Source organism: Fulmarus glacialis, unplaced genomic scaffold (genome assembly GCF_000690835.1).
Source record: "Fulmarus glacialis isolate BGI_N327 unplaced genomic scaffold, ASM69083v1 scaffold3244, whole genome shotgun sequence".
Taxonomy (NCBI): Eukaryota; Metazoa; Chordata; class Aves; order Procellariiformes; family Procellariidae; genus Fulmarus; species Fulmarus glacialis.
In genome coordinates this window covers 160-27,299 of record NW_009207253.1, presented here as the reverse complement: position 1 = coordinate 27,299, position 27,140 = coordinate 160, and the positions used below count along the sequence as shown (strand labels likewise).

Here is a 27,140-nt window from a genome sequence, read left to right as displayed (position 1 = left end):
CTTTCTAGAACTTTCAAAACAGATTTTAATTGCTGTGTTATAAAATTAATCCATATACTTAGTTAGAATAGAACACACTACTGTTTCTCCTACAGCATATTTCCCTTTCCTGAATAAATGAAATAAATCTTGCAGTACAGATTTGCATATAATATTTTAAAGAAGAAATTCGCATTATGAGTTTGTAAAAGCCCTTTAAAAGTCAATTTAAGTCTTATCTTTTATATATAGCTTAAAGATGACAAAGAGTGGACTGCAAGAACAGGAAGGTCATCATTAAAGTCTACAGTAACCAAGAATTAGTTTATTTACTACTGGATTTAAGAAACAATTTTTCCTTTTTAAGAATTGCTCCACCACTTTAAAAAAAAAAAGCTTTTCTACTGATTGTTAAACACTTGTTAGCACTGAGATACTATGTCCGTGGGTTATAGAAAGACAGTCGCTGGTAAACTTCTACTTTAATACATTAAAGTCAATGGCATTAGATTAGCGATGCCAGCTCACGTAAACTGTAAAGAAAAAGACAAAAGCTAAGTGTTGCTATTTTCAGCACAAGTTTGAAACGCGTGCAGTAAGACTAAACTTGCCTTGCATTTCAGTCTTTCCTTTGTTCCTTGCACAAACATAAAATAACAAACAGGGGCACTTCATATACAACTTGGCACACAGGCATTTCCATCTCAGAAACGCAAGGTCATTGCTGGAGAGGACATGTACGCTGCGTACAGAACCGCTACTGGTGGGAAGGCAGCAGCACCAGCTCCAGGCAGCATGAACAGCCCAGCACGTTCTCATCTACTAAGAGGTGGATCCCAAGTCTACTGAAGTCAGTGAGAAGTCTCACCCCAGAAACTTCTCCCTCAACCCAAGTGTAATCAGCTGACTTCAAAGGTTTACAGTCAAATTAAAAGTGTGCTTTTTGGGTTTTTAATTTTCTTTTTTTTTTTTTTAAAGAAAGAATGCTACCGTAGATGTATGTCCACTAGGCTGCACAGTACAAAACCTGTTAAAGTTTAAATCTTTCACACCTCATTCAAATGCCTTCCTTATATTTTTAAATGATTTGCAAATACCACATCAATATCCGCCTGTGTTATCAAAGGTATTTTAATTTGATGTAGATAAGACTAAGTTTGGGCTAGCAACTTTCTATTCTATATAAATACAAGACAGATCTAACAGTTTGCATTCAGCACTGTACATATTAAAACAAATTAGCTAATAATTTGAATTTTTATTCCATAAATCATAGCAAAGACATTGAAGTTCTTTTTAAGAAAAGAGATAATTAAGTATTACGTGAGGTATTTTAACAAAGTATATTTTCTCACTGGAATACATCTTAAAATAAGTACCTCTAGTTCAAATGACCTGGTGCAGTAAAACAGAACAGACAGTACTAGAAGTATCCCTGTGTCCAGCAGTGACTTCATTTTCACAACATGATTTAACACGTGGTATTTTTTGTAACTAGAAACTAAAATTTGCATTTCTATACTATCTTCCACCTGAGAATATGAAGGAACTTTACAACCTTGTGATACCCTCCTCCCTCCAGAGGCAGTCAGACCAGTTACATAGGTGCAGAAACAAAAGTACAGTGAGATTTCTGCAACTTGCCTTAGGTCGAAGAGAAAGACAATAGCAAAACCAGTCTGATATTCTTTCTCCCATGGTCAACTCACAGATCTCTATTCTTTCTGTATTAATGCCAGGCCTAAGTCACTGTGTAATCTACTTTGTAACATTCACTATCTTTTTGTGTGCAGCATGTTCCCAGTAGCCCAAAAGGACATGAAGTCTAGTAAACCAAGGTACACAAGACAAAAGAAAACGGAGCTACTAGTTATTAGTTTGAGATATGACCTCTTACCAACATATCTAAAATAATTTACAAGTTAGGCTTTATCATCAAAATGGAAATTTTATTTATATTTTCAACATGAAATACAATAAAATACAGTGTTGCGCTGACAGACATGCTTTTCTGCAAGACTGGGAAATTCTGTCTTGTATATTCTGATTTTAAATAGATACGAGTCCTATTTTAAACTTTTCCCGTACTCTGACATTCATTGTAATTAACTTATTAAAAGCAATATTTATAATTTATGTACTGCTTGCAGGCTGTACATAACTAGGGAGTGATGACATACAGCAGAAGACAACAATTACTCAGTTTTGGTTTTTCAAGTGGTAAGTTACATATGCATTTCTTCAAAATTCAAAAGCTAGCTTCCGTGGAGTCATAAATTGCTTCACCATTTCATCTGTGACCTGCTTCCGTCTCTCTTGATGAGCTGCTATCAAGGGCTGCAATGTTTCAATAAGAACCTTCTTCAGCTCCCCTGTGAGCAACTCCCCACTTGTGTATGCCTGTCAAAAAAGTGTTCGTTGCTAAATATGGTGCTATATGGAAAAAGACTCAGTGGCAAGTATTTCTTTAAAAGCCTGGTGCTAGCAAATACAGATTCGGATGTCTTAAAAATAAGCACATGCCTTAGAAGATCATGTGGTATCACTCTAAAAATGTAACTTGCAAAATTGCCTGTTGCCTTTTAAAAGATTAAGGCAGCTGGGCAATTTCATATGTGACAAGTTATATGGACTGAATAAGCTACATTCAAAAGAATTTATCTGGGAAATCCTGTTAATTATTTGCAGGAAACTGTGTATTTTTCTCCCCAGAATCCCAGTTCAAATACAGACACCCTAAGCTGTTTTTTGCAGTAAGAGGTACAAATTCTCGTATTTTTCTCTCATTGCACTTGGGTAAGAGATTAGATGCGATTCAAGTATCCTTTTTATAGCAAAGACACTCAGAATCTATGTTCACACTAGTAGTCACATTCACAGTTGGTAATTCAATTGCTTCAAATTCATTCAATTGCTCTGATACTGAAAATGCTTTAGCTAGAAGCACAGGCTAACAGTTGACTGGTTGAGCCCCGGTTAGAAACCATGGCTGGGGCAGTTCAACTGTGATTTGAAATGGCAATAAACATGATAATCTTACCTCCCCTCGTCATCAAGCCACCTGTAATACCAATTCAAGGTGTAACTGTTGCTGATGCTCACTCAGCAACAGTAAAATATGTTAACAAGAATGAACTGAATTGTAATTTCAGTAGTGGTTTTTGGGGGGTGGGTTGGTTTGTTTGTTTGTTAGTTTGTTATAAGAACACCAATATTGCTTTCTCTGAGTATCCGCTTCTGAAAGCTTCTTCCTCTGGTACCATAACTGAAACAGCTCTACTAATGCCACTATAAGCAGTGACTTCATGTTTTCTAATCTGGTTCTGAGGCATTGCAGCAAGCTGCTAGTTGTGGTCTAGGCTTTGTGCTCTGTAGCAGAGCTGATACTGTTGCAGTGGTTGGAGACTCATGGAAAACAGCTCAGTAAGTCAAATGTGCTCTAGATTGGAGGCGATTGGTGACAGCCAACATGGCTTCACTAAGGGCAAATTGTGCCTGACAAATTTGGTGGCCTTTTTACGACGGGATTTCAGTGTTGATGGATAAAGAAAGAGCAACTGATGTCATCTACCTGGACTTGTGCAAAGCATTTGACACTGTCCTGCATGACATCCTTGTCTCTAAATTGGAGACACATGGATTTGACGGGTGGACCACTCGGTGGATAAGGAATTGGCTAGATGGTCGCGCTAAAAAAGTTGCGGTCAATGGCTCGATGTCCAAGCGGAGACCAGTGACGAGTGGTGCGAAAGAGCAACTGATGTCATCTACCTGGACTTGTGCAAAGCATTTGACACTGTCCTGCATGACATCCTTGTCTCTAAATTGGAGACACATGGATTTGACGGGTGGACCACTCGGTGGATAAGGAATTGGCTAGATGGTCGCGCTAAAAAAGTTGCGGTCAATGGCTCGATGTCCAAGCGGAGACCAGTGACGAGTGGTGCTCCTCAGGGGTTGGTATTGGGACCGGTGCTGTTTAACATCTTTGTCGGCAACATGGACAGTGGGATTGAGTGCACCCTCAGCAAGTTTGCCGACAACACCAAGCTGTGTGTTGTGGTCAACACACTGGAGGGAAGGGATGCCATCCAGAGGGACCTTGACAGGCTTGAGAGGTGGGCCCGTGTGAACCTCATGAAGTTCAACAAGGCCAAGTGCAAGGTCCTGCACATGGGTTGGGGCAATCCCAAGCACAAATACAGGCTGGGTGGAGAATGGACTGAGAGCAGTCCTGAGGAGAAGGACTTGGGGGTGTTGGTTGATAAGAAGCTCAACATGACTCGGCAATGTGCGCCTGCAGCCCAGAAAGCCAACCGTATCCTGGGCTGCATCAAAAGAAGCATGACCAGCAGACTGGGGGAGGTGATTCTGCCCCTCTACTCCGCTCTTGTGAGACCCCATGTGGAGTACTGCATTCAGCTCTGGGGTGCCCAACATAAGAAGGACATGGACCTGTTGGAGCGAGTCCAAAGGAGGGCCACGAAGATGATCAGAGGGCTGAATCGCCTCTCCTATGAAGACAGGCTGAGAGAGTTGGGGTTGTTCAGCCTGGAGAAGAGAAGGCTGGAGAAGGGACGATCTTATAGGAGCTTTCCAGTAGCTAAAGGGGGCCTACAAGAAAGCTGGAGAGGGTCTTTTTACAAGGGCAGGTAGTGATAGGACAAGGAGTAATGGCTTTAAACTGAAAAAGGGTAGATTTAGATTAGATATAAGGAAGAAATTCTTAACTATGAGGGTGGTGAGGCACTGGAACAAGTTGCCCAGAGAAGTTGTGGATGCCCCATCCCTGGAAGTGTTCAAGGCCAGGTTGGATGGGGCTTAGTGTGCAGGGCCGGGTTGGATGGGGTTTTGAGCAACCTGGTTTAGTGGAAGGTGTCCCTGCCCATGGCAGGGAACTAGATGATCTTTAAGGTCTCTTCCAACCCAAACCATTCTATGATTCTATTTCCATAAGGAATTTACAACAGTCTGCATGAGGATTAGTAGCTATCCAACCCAGCTGTTGTGTGGGAAAGAGAAGAGGGCTGGAGAAGAATCTGCAGCTTTGAGTTTCTTGCAGCTGTTCCCAGCAGGAGAAAGCTGATAAACCAATGTGACATAGGTACTATCAACTGCAGATACTGACTACCAGAGAACGCATACTGCCTAGTATTGATGATGACCATATAGCTGAAGGAAGTGAAATGTCTGGCTACCACCCCCAGGGACAGAAGTCTGCCAGACACGTTTAGGGAACATGCAACTTACATGAAGCAGTTTTTGCTTGGGATCAGTGAATCAATTCCTCATAGCTGCTACATTTCTTGTGATAAGAAAAAACAAAAACCAGCAAGCTTTAGACACGAGCTTTTGTAGTTTTGCTGAGTATTTAGGTACCTTGCACATAAGGAACAGGCAGAGTATATTATACAATTAAAACAACACTAATCCTAAGCTGGCCTCATTTGAAAGGTGGGAGATATTGTCCTACACAGTGTCAGATATGAAGATACCAGGGAAGTTTGGGTTTTGGTGGTTGTTTGTTTTTTTTGAAGAAGAGATAGATTGGCCTGTGAGAAAGAAGAACATTGCAAACAAACAAATACAGAGGTCTTAATATTGAAACTTGCAAGGGATGGAGAGTGCAAGAATAACAACACAATTGCCTTCCTGGAGAAGGTTCATAAGAGGACAGCTTTATGGAGGACTTAGCTACAGCTTTGTCCTCACAATAAGGAATGAATAATATTATGTTCAACTTGGCTACTTACCTGCTTCAGTTGTTCAAGCCTGTCATCATCTTCTAGGAAGAAAGTCAGGTACATAAAAGACACGTCAACATCACAGTTACCGCCGTACTTCCTGTGCTCTTCAATAGTATCTCTGCCTCCTGAGAAGGCATGCTTGTTAATCTGAAACAACATAATGATGTTATGGTATAATTTCTACTAAATTCTGGATTACAGTGTTGTAAACAGAGGTGTATCACGATCCTCCAAATTCTATATTAAGGACTAGCTGAAGGGTGAGTGGGGCAAGTTAATGCAAAGCCTCAGGACTGAAGCAGGGAGGCAAAAGGAGGTCATTAGAATCCAGCAGGGAAAAATGGCTATACACATACTGCTCAGACTGCATAACCAGAACAAAAATGAAGCAAAAATTAAAAATAATCACCCAAGATTCAGTCAAAAAAGTTTTAAGTCCCTTTTGCTGAAGCTGTTGTCTGTTGGATAGAATTTGTGCTAACAGGAAATATACTTCATGTAAAAAAAAAAAAAAAAAAAAAGACATTTACTTCATCAAAAAATCAATTTTGAAAGAAATGAAGAAGGCATGGAGAATTTTGAATAAATCCTGGAGAGAACCTAGTCTCCTCCTCTTTTCAGGGAAGAGGAAAACAAGAGAAAGCAAAGTTAAAGATTACAAAACTCTGGCTAGAATGGCTAAAATTAGACAAATGCCCAATTGTTCCGTCTAAAAATGGAATACTTACTGACTCTCCCTCCCTCTTTTTAAGCACAGCTTCCTGCAGGCAGATGAACTGCACTGGTGAATAGATCTATCTGCTAATCCCATTCCTAGCAAATTCAGAAGCCACCGGCGTATTTTAAAAATTTATACATGTGTAGAATTCTCAGAGGATGCTAATCTTCCTACAAATTTAAAGAAAATAAATTGCCGGGAAGAGGAAAAAAAGTATTTCTCAACCACAAGCAGAGCTTTCATTTGGCTCTTGTATCTTTTCAGATATCATCATCAACCAGCCAAGGCACACACATGCATATGAAGTAGGGTTTTTTTTAGTTCTGGTATCTAGGAACTGTTATATATTTACAATTTCTGAACATTCTTACTATCTATATGACTGTCTAGTGCTTTTTTGAATCTTTCTAACCACCATGTTACAGATGATGTCTTGTGGCAATGAATTACATACAAAACTGATACACTGATGAATATCTTAAGAAAACAAACTGCCATCTGTCACATTACATCTATTCTTATATTGTAGGACAGCCTGAATAGCTGTCTCAGTATCTGTAAAACTAACTTTTTACATATTGTTTTGCACTTCCTCTCACCTCTCTCCTTACTAGATTTTGAAAGTCTTTGTATGAAATTTTTTCTATGTCCCTCATCTCTACAGTTTGTCTTCTTACTATGGTGAGAGGGATTAAATACAATATGCCAGGTGAAGGCACATTATTGTTTTATACAAAATGTTTCCTATATTAATCTCAAGTTCATTTTTCCCATATTCTGGCACCTACCCCTTGACTGAGGGTTTCAATGATTTATCTATAGTGATGCACTGATCCTTTCCTTGAATTAGTATAGACTTAGAATCTAAATAACAGTTTCTAGGAAAACAACCAAATAATTGGGCTGTAATTTGGTGCTGATAGGCGAAATAAGAATAGTTTATTATAACATTGCCATTCATCTCCTTGGATTTCCCAGAAGCTTCTCAGCCTTTCCCAATAGCTAGTAATTTTTCATCTTCTATTAAGTTTTGAACCTCATCACTTAGCAATGTACTAGTGATCTGAAAAATGCTGTAAACAATAATTTTTTTGTGCAGCAGTGGCACTCTCTTTTTAACCTTCATCCATCACCCGAAGTCACCTTTCCTACTCTATTTTTTTATTTATTGGCTGTAACAATAGTTAGTCTTTCACTCAAGCTCTATTTCCATAAAGACTTGTTTCTGACGGGCTTCAAAAGCTGAAATACATCTTAGTTTGTCCTCCATTACTCAATACCTTACATTATGTTCAGAATTTTCTGTTTATAGCTTTTATATTCCAAGTAGGTAGAATTATTTTGTTATTTTTCCAACTAGTTTAAAGATAGCAGAAATAGGACTTATTTCTGGACATAAGGTATCTTGGATCTCTTTGCAGATTACTAGCTACTTGCCAGGAAAAAAATGGAAGAATGTTACCAATATTGCCACTAACCATGTAACCTCTATTCTGAAATTATAGGCTTTTTTAAAAAGCAACTGTCTAACTGTGCAAATAAACTGGAATTATTATAATCCAACACATGAAGAATTCCAATTCTTCCAAACAGTACTGTTTAATCAGTTTCTACATAAGATAATGAATTGTTACAAGACAGCTGCAGAAGAATCTGACCTATACATGGGTTTGTCAACCATAAGAGAATTAATCCAAGCCCACAAAGCAGAAACAACATATATATCTTTTTTCTTGTTTTAACAGATAGTTATCATGCCTATAAATCCTTTTCCAAAGGCTGATTTTTATTTATTTTTTAAAATACCATAACACAGGTGAACTTTTGCCAAACTATATCATCTGACACTGGATAAGAAGGATTTTCCATTGAGCTAGAAGGGGCACTAGGAATATAATCAGATAGGAGAAAATACCTTCTAAAACTTAGGTGAAATTCAGCATAATATTTATTTGTGAATTGGAGGGAGGAGTGCATGTCAGCAGCAGAACCCCCAAGCAGCAGGAAAGTCTGACCTGTGTTGTAACCGACACTGTGCAACGCTTGGTGCTCCCAGCACTGAGAGGCAGTCAAGAGAAATAGCTGTTTATTTGATTAACATCATGGACTGTCAGTTTTCAAAACTATGGCAACATAATATTTATTTTTAGAGCACGAGCTTCACAGCTCTTATTCTTACACCACTGCTTTGCAGATACCAGATAAACAAACATTATGTTTTGTACATTATTCTAGCTCATGTTTGTTATACTAGCTGGCAAGGCAAAAGATTATATTTGATAGTCTGGCTAAATCTGCATAACTCAGTCAATTCCTGAAGATGCTTTGCCATGAAATGTATGGGAAAAAGGATTCAGATACGTTCAAAGAAAACATTAAAAAACTGCTATTGTAACCGTAAGGACCACCACTCCTTTTTGTTAAGGTTTTGTGCTCTCAGGTTTTGCAGGTCCTTACCTTTGTCTTGATTTGTTTGGGTGTATCAGTGAGGAAGATGGAGGAGTTTGGGTCACTAGCACTCATTTTTGTCTGTGCTCCTTGCAGGGCTGGGAAGAAGACTGAATGCAATAAGGCTGGTTTAGGCTGTCCGATTCTAGGTGCTACATCCCGGGTCATTCTAAAATAAGGATCCTAGAACAATCATCAATAAAAGCACAGAATAAAGCTGAAAAATGTGATTTAAAAGCTGATTAGTGCTGACTCATTCATGCCTTAATAGGTGGTCTCAAAAAACAAACCACCCAACCAATCACAAAACGTTTCAGAACCTACTTCCAATCCAGTTCATCCAGAGGAAGAAACAAACAAAATCCCATTTTTTCACTTCCATGGTTTTGCTGTACACTCTGATTCCCTCAATTAATAGGCGTATTTACAAAGATTTACATGAATTCAAATAGTTGTGAAAACTATGCTTAGTACACCTGGAGATAGATGCAGACTAAGACACAAGCTTCCTCCCAAAGCATTTAACAACCAGCACAGAATCTGAACTAAATCAGTGATCAAGCTGGCAGTGCTGTGCTGATGATCTGACTTAAACCAACTGCAATAATATTACTACATAACATCGTGGATGATAAATGCAATTACATCACCTTCCAGTGACTGTCCCTGTGACTGAAATAGCCAAAGATTCAGACAGTGCAGAATTTGATTCCTAGAAACAATACTTATTAAAAGTAATGACCACTGTCATTCCTAGTTAAAGTTCTTCCAACTTCTCTATATATATCTAAATTGTTAAGCTTCTGCAGCCTTTCTGGCAAACTATTTTAATGCTTCTTTATTCTTACTGATAGAAGGTTTTTCCCTATGGTTCAACGTAAATCTCTTGTGCTGCAAGTTAAGCTCATTACACCTTGTCCTAGTTACCATGGACATGGCCAAAAGTTTCTTCCTACCCCCATGTCAGTATACTTTTGCATAGATTTTACTGTCTTTGCTTTCATAGATGTCAGCTCACTGTGAACTGGGTTGAGATCAAGACAGATCCAAGACTGGCAAGAATGAGTATTGCATGAATACATGATTGTTGGGTTAAGCTTTCATCTTTGTCAGGACACAGCACAACATCCTTTTATCTCTTCCAGCTTCTGCTCCAGAAAGGTGCTTGCAGGAATGTTTTACAGATGTTTCAACACACCACCATCAAGCTTGAATGGTACATTACAAAAACGAATCCATGAAAAACAAATTAAGTAATATGATTTTCTTACCTGATCGATAGCACATGGGATAAGACACTGAATGTTCTCCTTGCCGTTGAAGATCTGTGGAAATGATGAACTGAAGGATGGAGCAGCTTGAATAGCAGGAAAGCTGATCTTTCCTAGAAAACAACATGTTTGGAAAAGCTGAGAAGCCAATATAAGCAATGATAAATAGAGAGAACTTTCTGAAATTTGTAAAATGCACAAGTGAATCATTCAGATACTCAGTTGAAGACCAACATCTATCTTTATCAAGCAGTACTGCCTTATCTGAGGAAACTTTTTCATCTTTACCTTCTATGATGTCATCAAACCTTCAACTAACATAGAAACTAATGAAAAAAGGCAGGCTGTGATCACAAAGGTGTCGGAAAAAGTTCATCAGCACGTACTCTCTTCATCATTGAACTATCTACCCTTCCCAGAAACACAATTGACTATATCATCACTCTGAGCTGCTCATTTTTTTCCTCTTTGTGAGAGAATGACTATATAGCTACTTATCAGGCAAGTTCCCCTCTGAGATCTTAGAATCATTGCTATATGCATGCCGTACTCGTGAAGCATCTCAGATGTGTCTAGTTTTCTTTTTTATAGTGCTTAATCACAGGGTGACCAACCTGCTTCCCTGATCAAAATCCTTTCAGAACAGAAAGCAAATAGCAGATTTTTCCAAACATGTAATGAAGTCATTATCACAATACCAACTTTTATTAAAGCACTGTTAAAACAAGTAGGAACCTGTTCCTTGGTTACAGTGAAAGCCAAAAAGCTGTCACTGGCCCAATTACCGGTCAAAGAATGATGTTAGTGCTCAGGCACACCAAGGTTTTAATGCCATCTTTGACATAGAATCTTTTATAGTTCTCTATCCTGGGCACTTCAGCGTTGGTGTTTTGTACTCTGCTGTTACTAAGGCCAAAAAGGTAGATATCATGCTAGAAATTTCACTGTAAAGAGTTTTTCTATACTGAAGGAACCACAATAACACACTCTTAGAATCAGCCTAGAAACATGGATCTTCTTGTTTTTTCTATCTGTTTCATGAATGGCAGATACTAATCTCTTTAAATTATTACTTAAATGGTGCCATAGAGAGTGAAAGCAAGCATCACTTCTAACAACTCATATTATTTCCTACCAATGCAATCACTGTCTGTAAAGCCAAAGATTCCTTTCACTTGATTAAATGTAACATGCTTCTGAACTTGGACGATGTTTTTGTAGAATCTGGTACTTGTCCTGTGAGAAAGAAAGTGGAAAAATAAAATGAGAAGAGCAGAAAAGTGTAGGTAGAAACTTTCATGCCAAAAGATGAGAATGTCAAAAAACCTGCAGGATTAAATCTCACTGTTTTGGACTTTTTGTGGCCCACTGAGATGATAATTGGAGAATTATTTACAAACAAGAATTTTATGCCTTTAAAGTTTTACTTATTGTTCCCTCCCCCCCATATTTACTGCAAACATTTTTTTGCCACAATTAACTGTCTAAACCCAGAAATATTTTGATTTGGAAATGGTGCCCAAATGCCTTACAGAGCCTGAAGTTTACTTATCCTTAAGCTTCTCTGTGAACTCAGGCAACCTGAATGGATCATGTCTTCTGTGTTGCCTGGTATCCCCAGTGTGTATCCCATACAGGACACTGCAGTTCACCAAAGGAATAGTAGCTTAAATCCTCCAAAGTCTCATTTTCTACAGGCTAAGTTCCCTGGTTGGACCTTCTGTGTCACCAAATCATCAGCAGCATTTCTAAATCAAAAACAGCTCAGCAACTTCTTCCTTTTTTATTTCTGCTGAAGAGTTGAAGCAAAAGAAACAGCAGTTCTGACCTGCCCTCGTTCAGCCACAGGGCAGATCTGTGTTAATGTAACTTTTCTAAGACAGGAAAGTCAGGGGAGTGAAAGGAGGAAAAACTGCTTTGTAGGCTCCACATCTGGGGGCTGTATGTCATAGTTTGTCTCTAAAACATATATTCTCTCATCCAAGTCTTTAAGGAAGCTCATCACCCCACATGGAAGAACAAAGCCCAAAACTTCAGTTCTGAACTCTGCCATAAAACTTCTTCCTTCTGAGAAGGCAGTTCCAATAGCAGTTTCTTTTTCTTAGATCTTCTTTAAACTTTACTCAAAGTTCAAATAATAATCTTTCATGCTGTATTATTAAATTAATTGACCACAAACAAGTTGCTGAAATGCCTTTCGTTAATGCAGATAAAGTGTAAACACATCTCAAACATTTTGATACCATCTTAAACAAATCAATCTGGAGGTTTCTTGGTGGTTTAGGTATTTTTACAATTTAGCTGGTTTAATACAATTTTCATAATTTAAATTTAAGCATTGCACACACAAGTATTTGTTCATATGTTATACAGAAGAATGACAATAGTATACACACAAAATGTTAAGACAGCAGAAAGTTAGTAAGTTTCTACTATATGTGTTGTAAAGCTTGTCTTCAAATTTAGATACATTTATTAAAACTTTGCTGGCTGTCAAAGTTGGAGAGAAAATGCAGGCACTTTTTTTTCCATTACAATGCCCTAAAGAAATTTATACTTACCCCAAATAGTCTAAATCAGAAAATATAAAGGTTTTATTGATGTCAAAACCACATGCAATGATGTCTTTTGCATTTTCTCTAGCATACTCATATGCCTTCTCAGTTGTCAGGTCCTTCCAAAGGTATTTCTCATCATCAGTTAACTGTATAACTAAGGGAACATCAAATACTTCTTGCAGCCACCTAACAAAAGCAGAAAGATTTTATCTCAAAGTAAGTTGAAATGAAGACATAAGTCACGCAGCTAAAATATTTTTATACATTTAAACGAAAGTATATAAAGAGGTCTGCTTCTCTTTTCTTTGTATGCATATGCAGTTATGTTTATGTGAACAGAATTAAACATTTTATACGGATTATAATGACAACTTACCGGGAAAAAAGACTCACACATTGTTTCCTGTACATATGACAGCAGTCACCATTTGCAATGGAAAGAGAATTCAAAGAGACTTTTTAGCTTGTGGAGTCCAATTTCTCCTGCTGCTGCAGGCACTGCTTTATACAGTAATGTTATTGAGTCTCATCACAAACTCATTTTTAAGAAGAACAAAAATTCTAAAGAGTGCCATATGGCTTGAGGGTACAAGGAAGAGGGCTTTATGGTGATGCAGGGATTATGATCATTTTAATTAAAAGGTAAGATTGCATTGTTTAAGTTCGTTAATATTCACCTCAAATAAACAGAACTCTTGCAAAGTATCATTTTGGCAGTTCCATAAACAGTGTTCAACATTTCCTCAGAAAAAAAATGTTTTGATTAATATAAATGGTAGAAATAACTTACTTCGTGAATATAAATGGGATAAGATGACCAACATGCATTGCCTGAGAGGACGGCCCTCTGCCTGTATAAAGGTAAAAGGACTTCTTATTTTCATAAGCATCAAGGATTTGGTCCATATCTCTAACAAAAAAACAGAGAAAACATGATGCAACTCTTTAGGAAGAAACATCTACAGCAAAAAGCTTCTATTCAAAATTTGACTGCTTTTAAAGCCAAACATATTTATAAATAAAATAGAGTATGTTAAGGGTCCTAGAAATAAAAAGGTTTTGTTTGTTTGTTTATTTAATTTAAGAAAAGTGTTGTCTCCTTCAGTCTCCATGAAAAAAAAAACTCAAAGAAAAATTAAATTATGCCCTGAATCATGCTCAGGTACTTATTTGAAAAGTGCTAGCTGCCATGGGTCAAAAGCCCATGCATGCTAACAATTAAACATTGTAGATGACTGGCAGGCTGGTGCTTAAGATTATTCCCTGAGTCTTTTTTATGTAACAACACACGTGCATATGTCCACAGGCCATGTGGACCCTTGTTGAAATCAGCAGTGACACCGAATAAGCCCTGGGGTTCTTTGCTAGGCCAATTCCTCCCTCTGGCTGCTAACATAGAGTCAAAATGGAACCTGTACAAAGCAAAGATTCCCTGCACATTTCTTCTTCAATTTGGGATTAGTGAGGACATATCATAAACTGATACAACCAAGGGTTTCAAATGTTGCCAGGGTAAACCTGCAGTAGTTGCTAATTTCAAATGACACGGTTTACCTTGGTGTAAAAGAACATGGTCTTCCGCTGGTTGTAGGTTTCTCCCAATAATGCTCACCTAACTGGACCTTTTTGAATTTTAAAACAAGAAAAACTCACCTGTGAGAAAAAAAGATTCCTCTACGTAGAAAGCGGTGAGGTTTTTGCCCAATAGCCCTTTCTATTCGATTGATCAGATCTGTGTCAATTTTACTGCTGCCAAACCGAACTATAATAATAAAATGTAAAAAAAAAAAAAAAAAATAAGAATAGCTACAATCAGATCTTGGATTTACGAAGAACATACCAATGCAGCCTAGATTAGAAAGGACATCTTCTTCTTCAAGTCTTGGTAAAATGGCTAGATTTTCCGGATTCTTGCCTGGAGTCCCAGCAGTTGCCTCTGATACTAACTCTATGCTAGGAGGCCCAGTCTCTTCACAGTCTATAGAATTGCTCCATCCATGACTGATTATAATCGCAGTTTCCTTACAGCAGGACTATTGATATTCAGAACAAAAAACATTCCAAAGAAACATATTTAGGTCAATAACTTGGCCTCTGGAAGCCATAGGATAAAAATGGCTGTGAGGCTCTGAATGTTCTTTTAGTGGTATCTAAATTTTCTGCCCTCAGATCACATGGTTTTTCACCTTCTAATCCCAAACACTCTTCTGCAAACTTCATTCTTCTTTTATATGGCTAAGATTACAGACACTGCTCCCCTCAAGAGGCTTGAAAAGGTAATGCATAATACTCTTCATTGCAATCAAGTAAGACTTATTATTTGGTGGTTTAGGAAATGAGCTGATTAATAAAACAACATTTTCAGATGTAGTCATTTAATTGAAGAAAGGTTTTGACAGAGTGAAATAGCAGTATTTTTTCCTATTCCCAATAAAACTGAACTGGGGAAATCTTTTATTTCCTCAGTAAAGCTTCCTATACTCCAGTCCCAATTCTTGGACCCTAATAAGCAGGTCAACGCTCCATGATATGGACTTGATCAAAAAAATCTAGACAAGAATCTACTCTTTGCTACTATTCTGCTCTACTCAGCATTAGAACAACTTGCACTATTAATTATTGGGATTGCCAAAGTATTCAAGAGAACAAAACAGAGACTCTGGATGTAAAAATACATTTTATATGTACATAATATCTACATCCATTTATTCTCACTATCTTATTAAAAAGAGACTACACTGGCAAATTCCCTGGTTATAAGACACATGTCCACATGCAATAAGCACTTAGGGTCTTCCTAGCTGTAACAGGAAATAATCATTCCACAGGAACATATGCATGACATTTGACAAATTTCAAATATCTTGAGTTTCCTAAGGAAACTAGAAACAGCAAAATTAATTTTAAACAATTCATTATGCAGCTAGTAAACTATAACTTACATGACTACTATACTTCTGCCCTGTGGAAAACACCACAATCACTTTGAATGCCCCACATAGAATCAGGTTTACTTTGAATTCCCTCCTAATGCATGTTCCCGCTTCTAAATTTTCAGTTTCTTTTTTAAGCCAAAAGCAAGTAACATATTAAAAGCCTTCCTGCAGGGATATTGTAATTAACTGAAATGTCCTTCCAAAGACTACAACTTCCTACTAGAGCAGGTGAGCTTCTAATGTTACATCCTGGCACGCAGTAACAATCCTTAGCAAAACAGTTTACACACTGGACAACAGAGAGAGACTGATTCCAGCTGGAGGCAGAGCTCTCTACCTGTGTTGGTTACCCAATGTACGGCCTTGGGAATGCAACTCATTTTACAAAGAAAACTAACCCACAGGGGGAGCAGGGAATATTGAGCACACTGGGGTGATTTGAAAAGCTGAATATTCAGACACCCTGGGCTTATTATACTAGACTAGACTAATCACTTCCCCGGAAAAGGGAAAGGAAGGAGGCCTTCCAAACCTTTACAGCACAGGTTTTCAAAGCACAGCAAGGAGGCTATTTTCAGTCCATCAAGGCTTTGCATACATCTCAAAAAGGACTATTTAAATCAAAGCCATCCTAATCATTGAGACTGCAGTGCTCACAAGGGATTTATGAGGGATGGGACAGAAGAGTCAGACTAACATGCTCCCTGGAGCACTGGGATGCTGAGAAGCCCGCAGTACAGGGAGTTCCTCTCCTACACTCTGGCTGAAAATGGGGATGTGTGTTTAAGTTTGTTGTTATGTGAACTACTGAACTATTTTTTATTTTGTTATGTGAACTATTCACTGAACAGCCTTTCACAAACAAAAATCAGGAATCCCCACTGAAAGAAAGACTCAATCTTGACAGGAGGGAAAAGTGGTGACATATCCAATTTGAGCATCAACTTGGAGGTAAGCATTTCTGCTGTTCCAGACCCTCTACACCCATTTCATTTCTTCTAGAATTACCGGTTATGCACAGCATTACTACAAGGCTTTGTATATAGTCAGTAAACTTAAGTTAGTAGGAATTCATTACTAAATGTGAGGGAAAACTAGGCCTATTATGCACCATTAGCCAGTGGGAAACAAGTTCCTGCTTACAATTGTTCATTCACTCCAGCTGAATCAAGCAGGATATCATACAAGTGAAGCACCAGGCCCATCCACTGACCTATTAAAATAAATGTCACTAAAAAAGATGAATGGTGGTTCATGATTCAGCAACCACAGCTTTAATCTGCAAGTTTTCCAAGCGTTATCACATCTGCTTGTCCTAAGCAAACCCTAATTACTGAATTAATTTCTTCCTAGCAAATAAAATACATTGCAAAATGGCAAAGTAATTCTAAACTGAATGAATGCTAAGAAGAGACCAAATGAACATGAAAATGTTTGATTCAGCAGAACAATAGCAACTGGTAAGAGGCTAATCTTACAGAAACAGAAAACTTGAGAATGCCCCAGACTAATTGGGGCTAGCCACCCTAGAAATATTTCTATACTGTCATAGAAAGTGATAAAAAGCTCTCTGATACATAGAACACTTCACTGGAAATGCGTAAATATGCTTATTAAACATTCACAGACTGCACCACTCCCTTTTCTTTGTCCATCTTCATCTTTCCCATTAAAAAATTGGATAATTTTTCCCTACCTACTTCCTCTTATTCCTCTTACTGGGACCTTCAATACATTTTAGACTCTCTGTCCACTAAGAATCAGCCTTCCTAAACAGCATCTGACAAGGACACAGTTTCCACTCCTTAACAAGCTATCAAAAAATTCTTAGCATGCTTTTGATCTCTAGTGTTCTAGCTTTTACCAAAAGACAGATTTCAACTTGCTGTACGTAGGAAGTCCTGAGAGCTGCGTTTCAAAAGCGTATTTGCATTTGCTGAACATTTATTGTGTACTTTTCCTCTTTGCCATTGCCATGTTATATTTGCGTACAGAAAACTAATAACATACTATTTGTTATACAGTAACTTTACTGACCAGGCGAGTCTCAATAATCTTTGAACAGTCATGGCAACTGGGAGAGGTTCCTGCGGGCTGGAAGAAAGCAAATGCCACTCCCACCTTGAAGAAGGGCAAGAAGAAGGAACTGTGGAACTACAGGCTGGTCAGCCTCACCTCAGTCTCTGGGCATGTGATGGAGCAAATAAACATGGAAACCATTCCCAAACATTATTTAAGACATGAAGGTCACTGGGAGTAGTCAGCATGGATTTATGAATGGGAAATCATGCCAGACCAACTTAATAGCCTTCTATGATTCTATGACTAGCCTAGCAGATGAGGTCAGAACAGTGGATATTGATTATCTCAACTTCAGTAAGGCTTTTGACACCCATTTCATTCTCACAGATAACTAATTAAGTCTGGACTAGATAAAGTGAACAGTGAGGTGAACTGAAAACTGGCTGAACTGCCAGGCTCAAAGGGTTGTGACCAGCAGCACAAAGTCCAGCTGGAGCCCATCATTAGTCATGTACCCAGCGGCCAATACTGTTTAACATCTTCATTAATGGCGTGGATGACGTGACAGAGTGCGCCCTCAGCAAGTTCACGGATGAAACAATACTGGGAGGGATAGCTGATACAACAGATGGTTGTGTTGCAATTCAGAGGGACCACAGCAGGCTGGAGAAATGGGCTGACAAGAATCTCATGAAATTCAACAAAAGGCAATGCAAAGTCCTGAATCTGGGGAGGAATAACTCTGTGCACTGGTACAAGCAGGGAGCCAACTGGCTGGAAAGCAGCTTGGCAGAGAAGGACCTTGGTGTCCTAGGGCCCTGATAGACAAGGAATTGAACATAAGCCAGCAATGCACCTGTCATTGAAAGGTCAATGGCCTCACAGGCTGCATTAGGAACAGTGCTGCCAGAACATCGAGGGAGGTGAGTCTTCCCCTCTACTCAGTGCTGATGAGACACATCTGAAGCGTTGGGTCCAGTTCTGGACGCCAATATAGGAGGGACATGGACATATTGAAGGGAATCCAGCAAAGAGACATGAAGATGAAAGGTTTGGAGCCTCTGTCATACGAGGAGAGGCTGAGAGAGCTGGGATTGCTGAGCTTGGGGAAGAGAGAGTTCAGGGGGGATCTTATCAATGTGTATAAATATCTGACTAGGGGAGGAAAGGCAGTAACGAAGATAGCACCAGACTCTTCTCAGTGATATCCAGTGAAATGACAAGAGGCAATGGATACAATTAGAAATAAAGGAAATTCCATTTAAACATAAGAAAAACCTTCATTTTATGCACATGGTCAAATATTGGAACAGGTTGCCTGAGGGTTGTGGGATTTCCATCCTTGGAGATACCAAAAATCCTACTGGACAAGGTCCTGAGCAACCTGCTCTAGTTGACTCTGCTTTTAGTAGAGGAGTTGACTAGATGATCTGAAAAATCCCTGCTAACTTCAACCGTTTTGTATCACTGGCAATATTCAGCTCACTGATTTATCAGCAGGATTAATGTACAAAGCTCTTTCTCACTCATCCCTCTGCTCTTTGCTCATGTTCAAACAAAAAACAATTCTTTAGGGAGAATTTTCTTTCTACACGTCTAGTACTTAGCTAACAGAACCTTTCTTAGCTAACAGAATATCTTTAGGCTGTTTTGTTGTGTAACCATACACTTAAGTGCATGTCTAGAACAACCATTTGAGAAGAATATCCCTTTTCAATTATATCGTGCTTTTAGCACTTTCATTTCTTCTATGTTCGAGTAAACACAAACACACTGGCAACTTTCTCTAGTACCACTACTAAATAAACAGATTATAGGTGGCACAAAAATTGCCTTTACTGTAAGACCTATCAGATGTCAAGTTCTTGGACAAAACTTTTAATTATTATTTTTAGAAAGGGGGGGAAGAGGAGGAAGTTTATCAATAGCAAGCAGTAACTGTTTCACTTCCTGAAGTGGCTAGGCTAGCATTCTCTGAAAAATTTCCAACAAATCACTTGGAACAAGCAAAATGACTCATCCACCAAGTTCCCCAATCTGCTAGCAGTGTAAATAAGTAAAAATCCTTCAGCCCAACCCATCACTGTAGGGTACATCAAAAGGCCATACATATACACACATACACAAACTGTTATTGGAAAAAAGGACATTGCTGTTAGGCTTTAGCATGGCTTTAGAGAATTGATTTACAGTGAAGTCATGCTAGTCATTCTCAGAAAGACCTTGAGATTGTGCCAACACAAGTATTCGGCTCTTCCCACTTTTCTACAATACTTAAACCCCCCAAGAAAACAAAAAACCTTCTCCATATCTCCTACACAAGTAACAAGATGATGAGAGATCTTGTCCATTTCTAGATTCTAACAATTATATTTCTTCCTTCTCTTCCACTGACATGTATTTTTCATAGAATCATAGAATCATTTAGGTTGGAAAAGACCCTTGAGATCATTGAGTCCAACCATAAACCTAACACTGCCAAGTCCACCACTAAACCATGTCCTTAAGTGCCACGTCTACACATCTTTTAGATGCCTCCAGGGATGGTGACTCTACCACTTCCCTGGGCAGCCTGTTCCAATGCCTGAAAACCCTTTCGGTGAAGAAATTTTTCCTAATATCTAATCTAAACCTCCTTGGTGCTTTTCTTTGCGCAGTTCTCCCTTTCCCTTTTTCTTTCTCCTATTACCTTCTGCACATACATTTGACATAATCTTGCAATAACATCACACCAAATTAAAAGAATGCTGACACTAGCAACTGAACTCCCAAAATCAAATATATGGTTACTGCCACATAGGGGTGTATGTTCTATTGAAAACAAGCTACTAAGTGACACCAGCAATGTACCTCTCTTAAAGAATTTTCATTGAGGTACTAAATATGGATTGAAGATTGACAATAATAAAAAAAAAAAGGGAAAACCAGTAAAAATTAATTAATAGTTCTCTCACCTGTTTCTATGCTAGACTCAAATAAGCTACAAAAACAGTGGACTGTAAAACAAACGAGGAAATTAACTAAACCCCTGTTTCTTAAATTACAAAACATTGCAAGTTTTGTGACATCCCTGTCTAAAAAAATTTCCAGTACATGCATGTTTTTCGAATGTGCTGCATCTTTTTCATCCCAGCCAGCACGTGGGTTACTTGATAGTGTGTCTTGTGAAGGAGTCATTACACTTATAGATTTCTGCATTAGTTTTGGATCATCCCTGCTCTCCCTAATTCGGAAGTCAGATGTGGAGAGATGGTATGAAGAATCCTACAGCCTGGTCAGAATGCTCTAGGCTCTAGCTGTTCTGCATCAGTGACTGAAGATGCAGGTACTCAAGTCACAGGGTCTTCATTAACATAAATTCTACTAACAGTTCTTATGCCAAAAATCAAACTGCGAGTAAAACTTTTATTTTAAACTGGAAAGTTCTTTGCAAAGTATTTAAGTCTTCTGTAGGAGATCCCTGCCTGGGACATTTTCAATTCCTACAGCAAATTCTTTAGACATGTGAATGCTAAGATTAGACATAAATTAAATGATACCTAAGATGGTTTTGATCAGGATTTGTTATGAACCCTTGCTGTTTTTGTGGTCATTAAGGTCACTTGATATAAATTCCTTAGTAGCAGTGAAGAAAGAATTATACCTATGAGTTTGTCATAATCCACGCCTTTAGCATTTGATGTCTGCACAGTCCAGGGGTCCACAAAATCCTCGTCCTCTTCTTTCGTTGTACCATTGTTTATTAATACAAGATCTCTTGGAGGCAAGCCTGCCTGATAATCTTGCCCTGTTGTTGTTTTATATGACAATTTTAATGATAATAGCATCCTCACTGCTGCATCAATTTCATCCTGAATAAAGGAAAAAAAAGCTGTTTGACTTAACATACTTAAGATAGACAATTACATTACTGTCCCAACCCTTCCAAATGCTACATCCATGCTTTGACTTGAATTGCATTATTCATAAAGTCTAAGCCTTTATTTACATGTTTGCAGCATCACTGCCAAAGGTAAAAGAAAAGCAAATAGCAGATGACCGTTTCCTAACCAGCAGAATTTAGAGCATCACCAATGCCAAGATATTTGAAGCACCTCTGTTTCACTTTTCAATTGCTGCTTGAGGAAAAAGAAAATGCTCACCTGTTTTTCAGAGGTATAACAAGCTTAACATTTTAAGCACAAATTTCTAAGATATATAAATACAATACAAATTATTATCTAATTTACTTTACAATGCTTTTAGTGGCTCACCTTAAAATAATTTATCCATTACAATTCATTGACAGACTTGAAGACAAACTAGAACAAAAAGTTCTTTACAACTTTCAGTTTTAATACAAAGCTATTGTAACATCTCGTGCAAGCAATAAATAGATCAACACTTCATTTGACTCCCAGTTTTCAAGGCTTACTCCCACAGGCAATACACTAAGAAACCCCCATATTAAAACTGAGCTCTTTGCCAACATAGTGATGACAGAATAGGGAACTTGGAATTAATAGCAAATGACTAAATTAATTAAGGGAGATTAAGCAGGCACTGTCAGTTCAGTTACAGGAAGACATTTGCTAATATGTACAATAATGCATGGAGAAAGAGATTTTAACAAAGAATCTAAACCCAGGGCAGAATACAAGTGATATAAATTTCACTTGAAAACCAAATACCTTGGATCCCATCACGTAGCATGGCAACTGGATGAAGCAGACTTCTAAGCCTACGACTCTTTGTTTTTACTTCAGCAGTAAGTGTTTTTACTTCACCTTGCTCCAGGTATGTCCACAGTTCACAAAATGGACATAAATATTTTTTACAAAATTTTTTTCTTACTTCAAAACAAAATAGATCTCAGAACAATCATATTCTTCAGTACTCTTAAAGACACACCTAACTTGAAAAAGGATGAGTTCAAAACATGAAATGGAAATACCTTTGGTGCTTTTCCTGCTTTCAGTGCTCTGACTTTCTCTCCTTGTTCAGTTACTCTTTCAAACAGCTGAAGCGGACTCAGAGATTTCAAATCACAGTTTGGACTATCAGCCATTTTGCCAGACTACAAAAGATCTGTTTATTTACAATTCAATTAAATTTACTGTCTTCCAGTTCTTTGGCTTGTAGATTCAAAACAGCAGCAACAACAGGGAGAACTGTAGGGCAAAAAATAGTGTGTTTTATTCTTTCATGTATATCTTGAAGATTAGATGACCAGAACAAGAATACAAAAACTATACTGATCCCATACCAAATTCTATTTGTATCCAGATTGATAAATGTGGAGACATTAACACAATGAGCTTCAGTTTCATACAGAAATGGACTGAGACTGACAAGAGTACCAAACAAATTTAGAGATCACTCTCAATGTGAAACGTCTACGTATTTAACACTAGAACACTAGAACATCTTTTCAAAGTCAAACTCCTGACAAAAGTAAAAGTAATTAAATATATGTATGATTCAGAGCATCTCAGAACAGTTGGTAGAGGTTATCTGATTCCTGATTAGTTAATGTTTTTGTATGACTTGATACCCTGACAAATTCTGAATGATAATGAGATTTTTATAACTATCATATGGAATTTTGTCTTAATTACATGTAAAATAGTACTTCGGCCAAAGAAAGATATACAAGAGAAAAGCTTAGTCATTTTCTTTACTGCTTTCCTCCAGAGGTTTCAAAACACACTGATGATTAGTGAGAAATGCTGCTTTCTAAAGAACAATCAATCCTTGGGTAAGCAATAGGCTGTAAATTCAAGGAACTATTTGTTTCTCAGCAGTACGTAGGAAAAATAACCCTAGGAGGTGGCTTAACGTGATGACATGGCCGAGAATAATAACACAGCAGTCTTCCTATGTCCAACATATACCTTGATCATGCTTCCACAAATGGGCTTCTTTCCCAGGCTAACATCTATAACATTGTATATATTAACAATAACATCATCTGAAAGTTTCTTCTATTAATTAACAGCAAACAAGACTTTGGAAAACTACAACGGCATACTTTACAGTACACTAACACAGAAAGTACAGAAAGTTAAATAATGCTGTTAAAATGTTAAGCATAGTTTCTGTTATCAAATGCATTAAAATAATTTTCACTCTACATCAGAAATATCTTGATTTTTGTCCCATCAGTTATAATCTAAAACATTACAAATAAGCTCTGCTGTACTCAATTTTAATAAATACATTGAACACCTGTTAGTAATTTCCAAGACAGGAAACTCCTGTAACATGGATTGCATTTAACTAACTCATACTTTACTACATATGCCTCTTATAAAGATGGCACAGCAATTCATAGTATCCCAGCAATTTCTTCCACTAATTTTTCTATAATTACCTGATAAAATGTCTTCAGATAATCTCTGATGTAAAAATAAGAGTTTTATTCATGTCTAAGGAGTCCAGTGAATCTGTTATCAACCTGCCATGAGTGAAAATTCATTTCAAGTACAAAGGCAGAATTCCATATTTTAAGAAATCCTTATTTTCAAAAATTATTCATGCTTAGCAGCTCTCTGTACCAAATGATGAGGTCTTTAGAAGTACATATGCTCTGAATCATTTTTTTGTAAAAATTCAAGCATCATGCTGTTTAAATATTCAGAACTGAGGATAAACAAGCATTAACTTGATATGGGAAGAGAGTTTTAAAACCATTATGGTTCTGGTAATAGTGAGCTTGCCATATTTACATAGAAGAAAAGAAGTGTTAAAAATGGGTGAGGAGGACACCATCTGTCAGAAAAACAACACTGTAAGTGAAACTGCAACTATCTCGAATCCATTTGGGATGAACATACCACAATAACAAGAGAAGCATATAGAGAATTATAAAAGAATTTCATAAAACCTGAAGCCGTTAAAATGAGATAACAGTGCAGATCCTAATGACAAAAGTGTACTGAGGGAAAAGTAAATTTTCCATGAAAACTATCATTGCAACTTGGCCAGGGTTGTGAAGTGCTGCCTCACAATCTGACGTGGTCGATTTATGCAATCACCCAAGCTATTGTATAGCTTTTTTTCTTGAGGAAAGTGATGTCATCTTAATTCATAAACTGACGCTTATTTTACATGCACTGTATTCAGATGTGATAGTGACAAATGCAATGCAAGTTGAAAGAGCAAATTAATTTCATACTGAGTTGCAAACAGTAGTGTGTTGGAAACACAGCATTCACCCTAAACATTCTCTGTCATGCCATGCCCATGTCCATGAAGGAAGAACTCTGTGCCCAGTCCTACTGACTTGCAAAGGATTATGTCTCTCTGGAGAGACTCCCTAGCGTATTATTGATCCATTGCTACGCATGAAGCATGAATAGATTGAGTTTATAAGATACATATGTAACTGAATTAAATCATAAAAGCTATTAATAAAAATCCACATTCATTTAGCTCCCTTCTCCCAGAATTAAAAAAGAAGAAACAAAAGCATATAATAGTTGCATTAGCTGTTCAGCAGTATTTCAAAGCCTTCCTTCAACAAAATAATCAGCCTAATCACAACCTTGGTTATATTTACGTAGTATATATTTAAACTGCCACTGTAAAAAGCCTTCACCTGCCTAGAAAACTTGCTGGTTACCAAAACATATCTATCATTAAGGCTTTGTTTGTCAGACAGCTGCAATATTCCCAGATTTCAGCTTCAGTTGAATAGCCTGAGAAAGCTGAGAAGTGTATACATCCGCTTGCTAATTTAATTCACTTAGTCTGTTAACACTGGTACCATACTTGGATTACATAATTGACTAAAATAAGACTGACTAATGTATTATCAGTGATACTTAAGTTTTTAATCTAATCTCGATCCCTTCAAGCTTGATTATTTGCAGTTATTTTAAAGAGGTAATTTGAAGCATATCAAACAATTCTCAGATGTATTTCTGCAATTTACTTACATTCTTTTATTTGGATACTAGTGTTTTCCCCTTTTTCATGGGCACAAGATATTTAACTGGAAAAGGAAGTATATAGAATAAATTCATATTAGAAGATGTTTATGAAGATTAACGCACACCCTATCTGTAGGAATATGCCAGTTATATCTACTAGCTTCAAATTTTACAAAATAGAAAAAGGTAAACAAGAATTATTCTTTGGTGTAGAACAAATTGTGACTTGGTGTTTTAACTTAATTCCTGAAAGTACATTCTTCCTGATAGATTGCCTCCATTCAGAAAGGCTGAAATGTCACAGCTGAGACTGAGCACATATACTGGAGAGCAGTATAACAGAAAGACTCTTTAAAAAGTTTGGAATATTACGGATTTAAGCTGAGCAAAGAATCCCAAATGAAGGTGCATTTTCATTGAGAAGTAGCAAGAGTAATTCAGTCACTGGAACAAGAGATGAGGATATTACAATTATAGAATGCAAAATATATTGACTACTACCTAAAACTTATCTCTGTTTACCTCAGCGCTGTCCTTATTTGCTGGCAGAATTCAAGCCAGGAATTCAGTAACATGGAACATAGGTCTTTATCTTTTGAAATTCATAAATGCAATTGTGAACCGTTTAAAAGAAACGACTGGATATTCTGCATTTTATCAGGACATGTTTTCTTGCTTTCTTATTGATATTATGAAAACTAACAGTCCCAGAAACATTAGATACTGTACGCAAACAAATTTGGAGGAAAAAATGATACATGGGAACACAACCAGAGTCCAACATGAACTTAAAAGCCTCAGTTTCACGGTACGAACTTGAAAGCCAAGAATTGTGTGTCTTTTCTATCTACACAATGTGTGGTAACTTGTAATGGGTACTGCTCTTGTGACTGTTTCAGAATATTAAATTGTCATGAGACAAAGTTCAAAAATAATCCTTGACATAGGTATCAGAAAACAACTGTATTCTCCTCTCTTTCCAGTTGGATGACAGTAACAGATCTATGATCATTTTCATTGTTTGCTATCTGATCTGGCAAGTTGGAGACCTGAGAATCAAAGAACTGAAAACTGTTTTGCCTCCTGGAAATAAAACAAAAAATGAAAAGTGAAATTAGAGCAGGTAATATGCACACACATGTCATGTGAAACATGCCTTCAGAAACATGCCTCGAGAAGTACTCCAACACAGGCTGCATTTTATAGTAGACCTACATTCCCAGTCATGGTAATCATCAATTTATGTATGAAAATACAATAAAAGTGTGCAAGATGATTCCCTGAGATGACCACTCTACCACTCTCCTCCAAAGAAAATCCAATATACATCTTTACTATACTACAGCTGTTAAGAGCTAAGCTCTTGTGCAAGAACGGTTATCATAAAATTAACCAGCAAGCTAGTGTTTCTAACGCTGGAGCCCTGCAACCCTTCCCTACCACACGCATGCTTAAGCAGGGCAACGCCAGCTCTGCCCTTCCTGGGCTGGGCCCCATTTTCCAGCGGCCAGGACTCCCCTCCTCCACCGTTTCCCAGGCAAAAGAGCT

At 37.7% G+C, this 27,140-nt stretch overlaps 1 protein-coding gene across 2 annotated transcripts; it reads right to left on the bottom strand.

The window, feature by feature from the left end:
- Positions 1-1,907: 1,907 nt before the first annotated feature.
- WARS (tryptophanyl-tRNA synthetase) lies at positions 1,908-26,676 on the bottom strand. 2 transcript variants are annotated; one of them, XM_009576002.1, is made up of 12 exons: positions 26,658-26,676; positions 24,883-24,887; positions 22,613-22,829; positions 21,323-21,530; positions 14,375-14,483; positions 13,512-13,631; positions 12,725-12,907; positions 11,299-11,399; positions 10,164-10,276; positions 8,902-9,075; positions 5,733-5,873; positions 1,908-2,379 (listed from the first exon to the last, which is right to left on the bottom strand). In XM_009576002.1, exons 3-12 carry the CDS (start codon positions 22,724-22,726, stop codon positions 2,221-2,223), a joined length of 1,422 nt encoding a protein of 473 aa, XP_009574297.1. In that variant the 5' UTR covers positions 22,727-22,829; positions 24,883-24,887; positions 26,658-26,676; the 3' UTR covers positions 1,908-2,220. The 2 variants fall into 2 exon arrangements, with proteins under 2 accessions (XP_009574297.1, XP_009574296.1); XM_009576001.1 differs by lacking the exons at positions 24,883-24,887; positions 26,658-26,676 and adding an exon at positions 25,599-25,657.
- Positions 26,677-27,140: the final 464 nt, after the last annotated feature.

Coding starts and splice junctions, on each gene's coding strand:
- WARS (XM_009576002.1), bottom strand. CDS start 22,726: ATGGCTGATAGTCCAAACTGTGATTTGAAATCTCTGAGTCCGCTTCAG. Junction 5,874..8,901: donor CCAAACAAATCAAGACAAAG/GTAAGGACCTGC, acceptor ATGTTGTTTCAG/ATTAACAAGCATGCCTTCTC. Junction 2,380..5,732: donor GGCTTGAACAACTGAAGCAG/GTAAGTAGCCAA, acceptor CTTTTTTGACAG/GCATACACAAGTGGGGAGTT.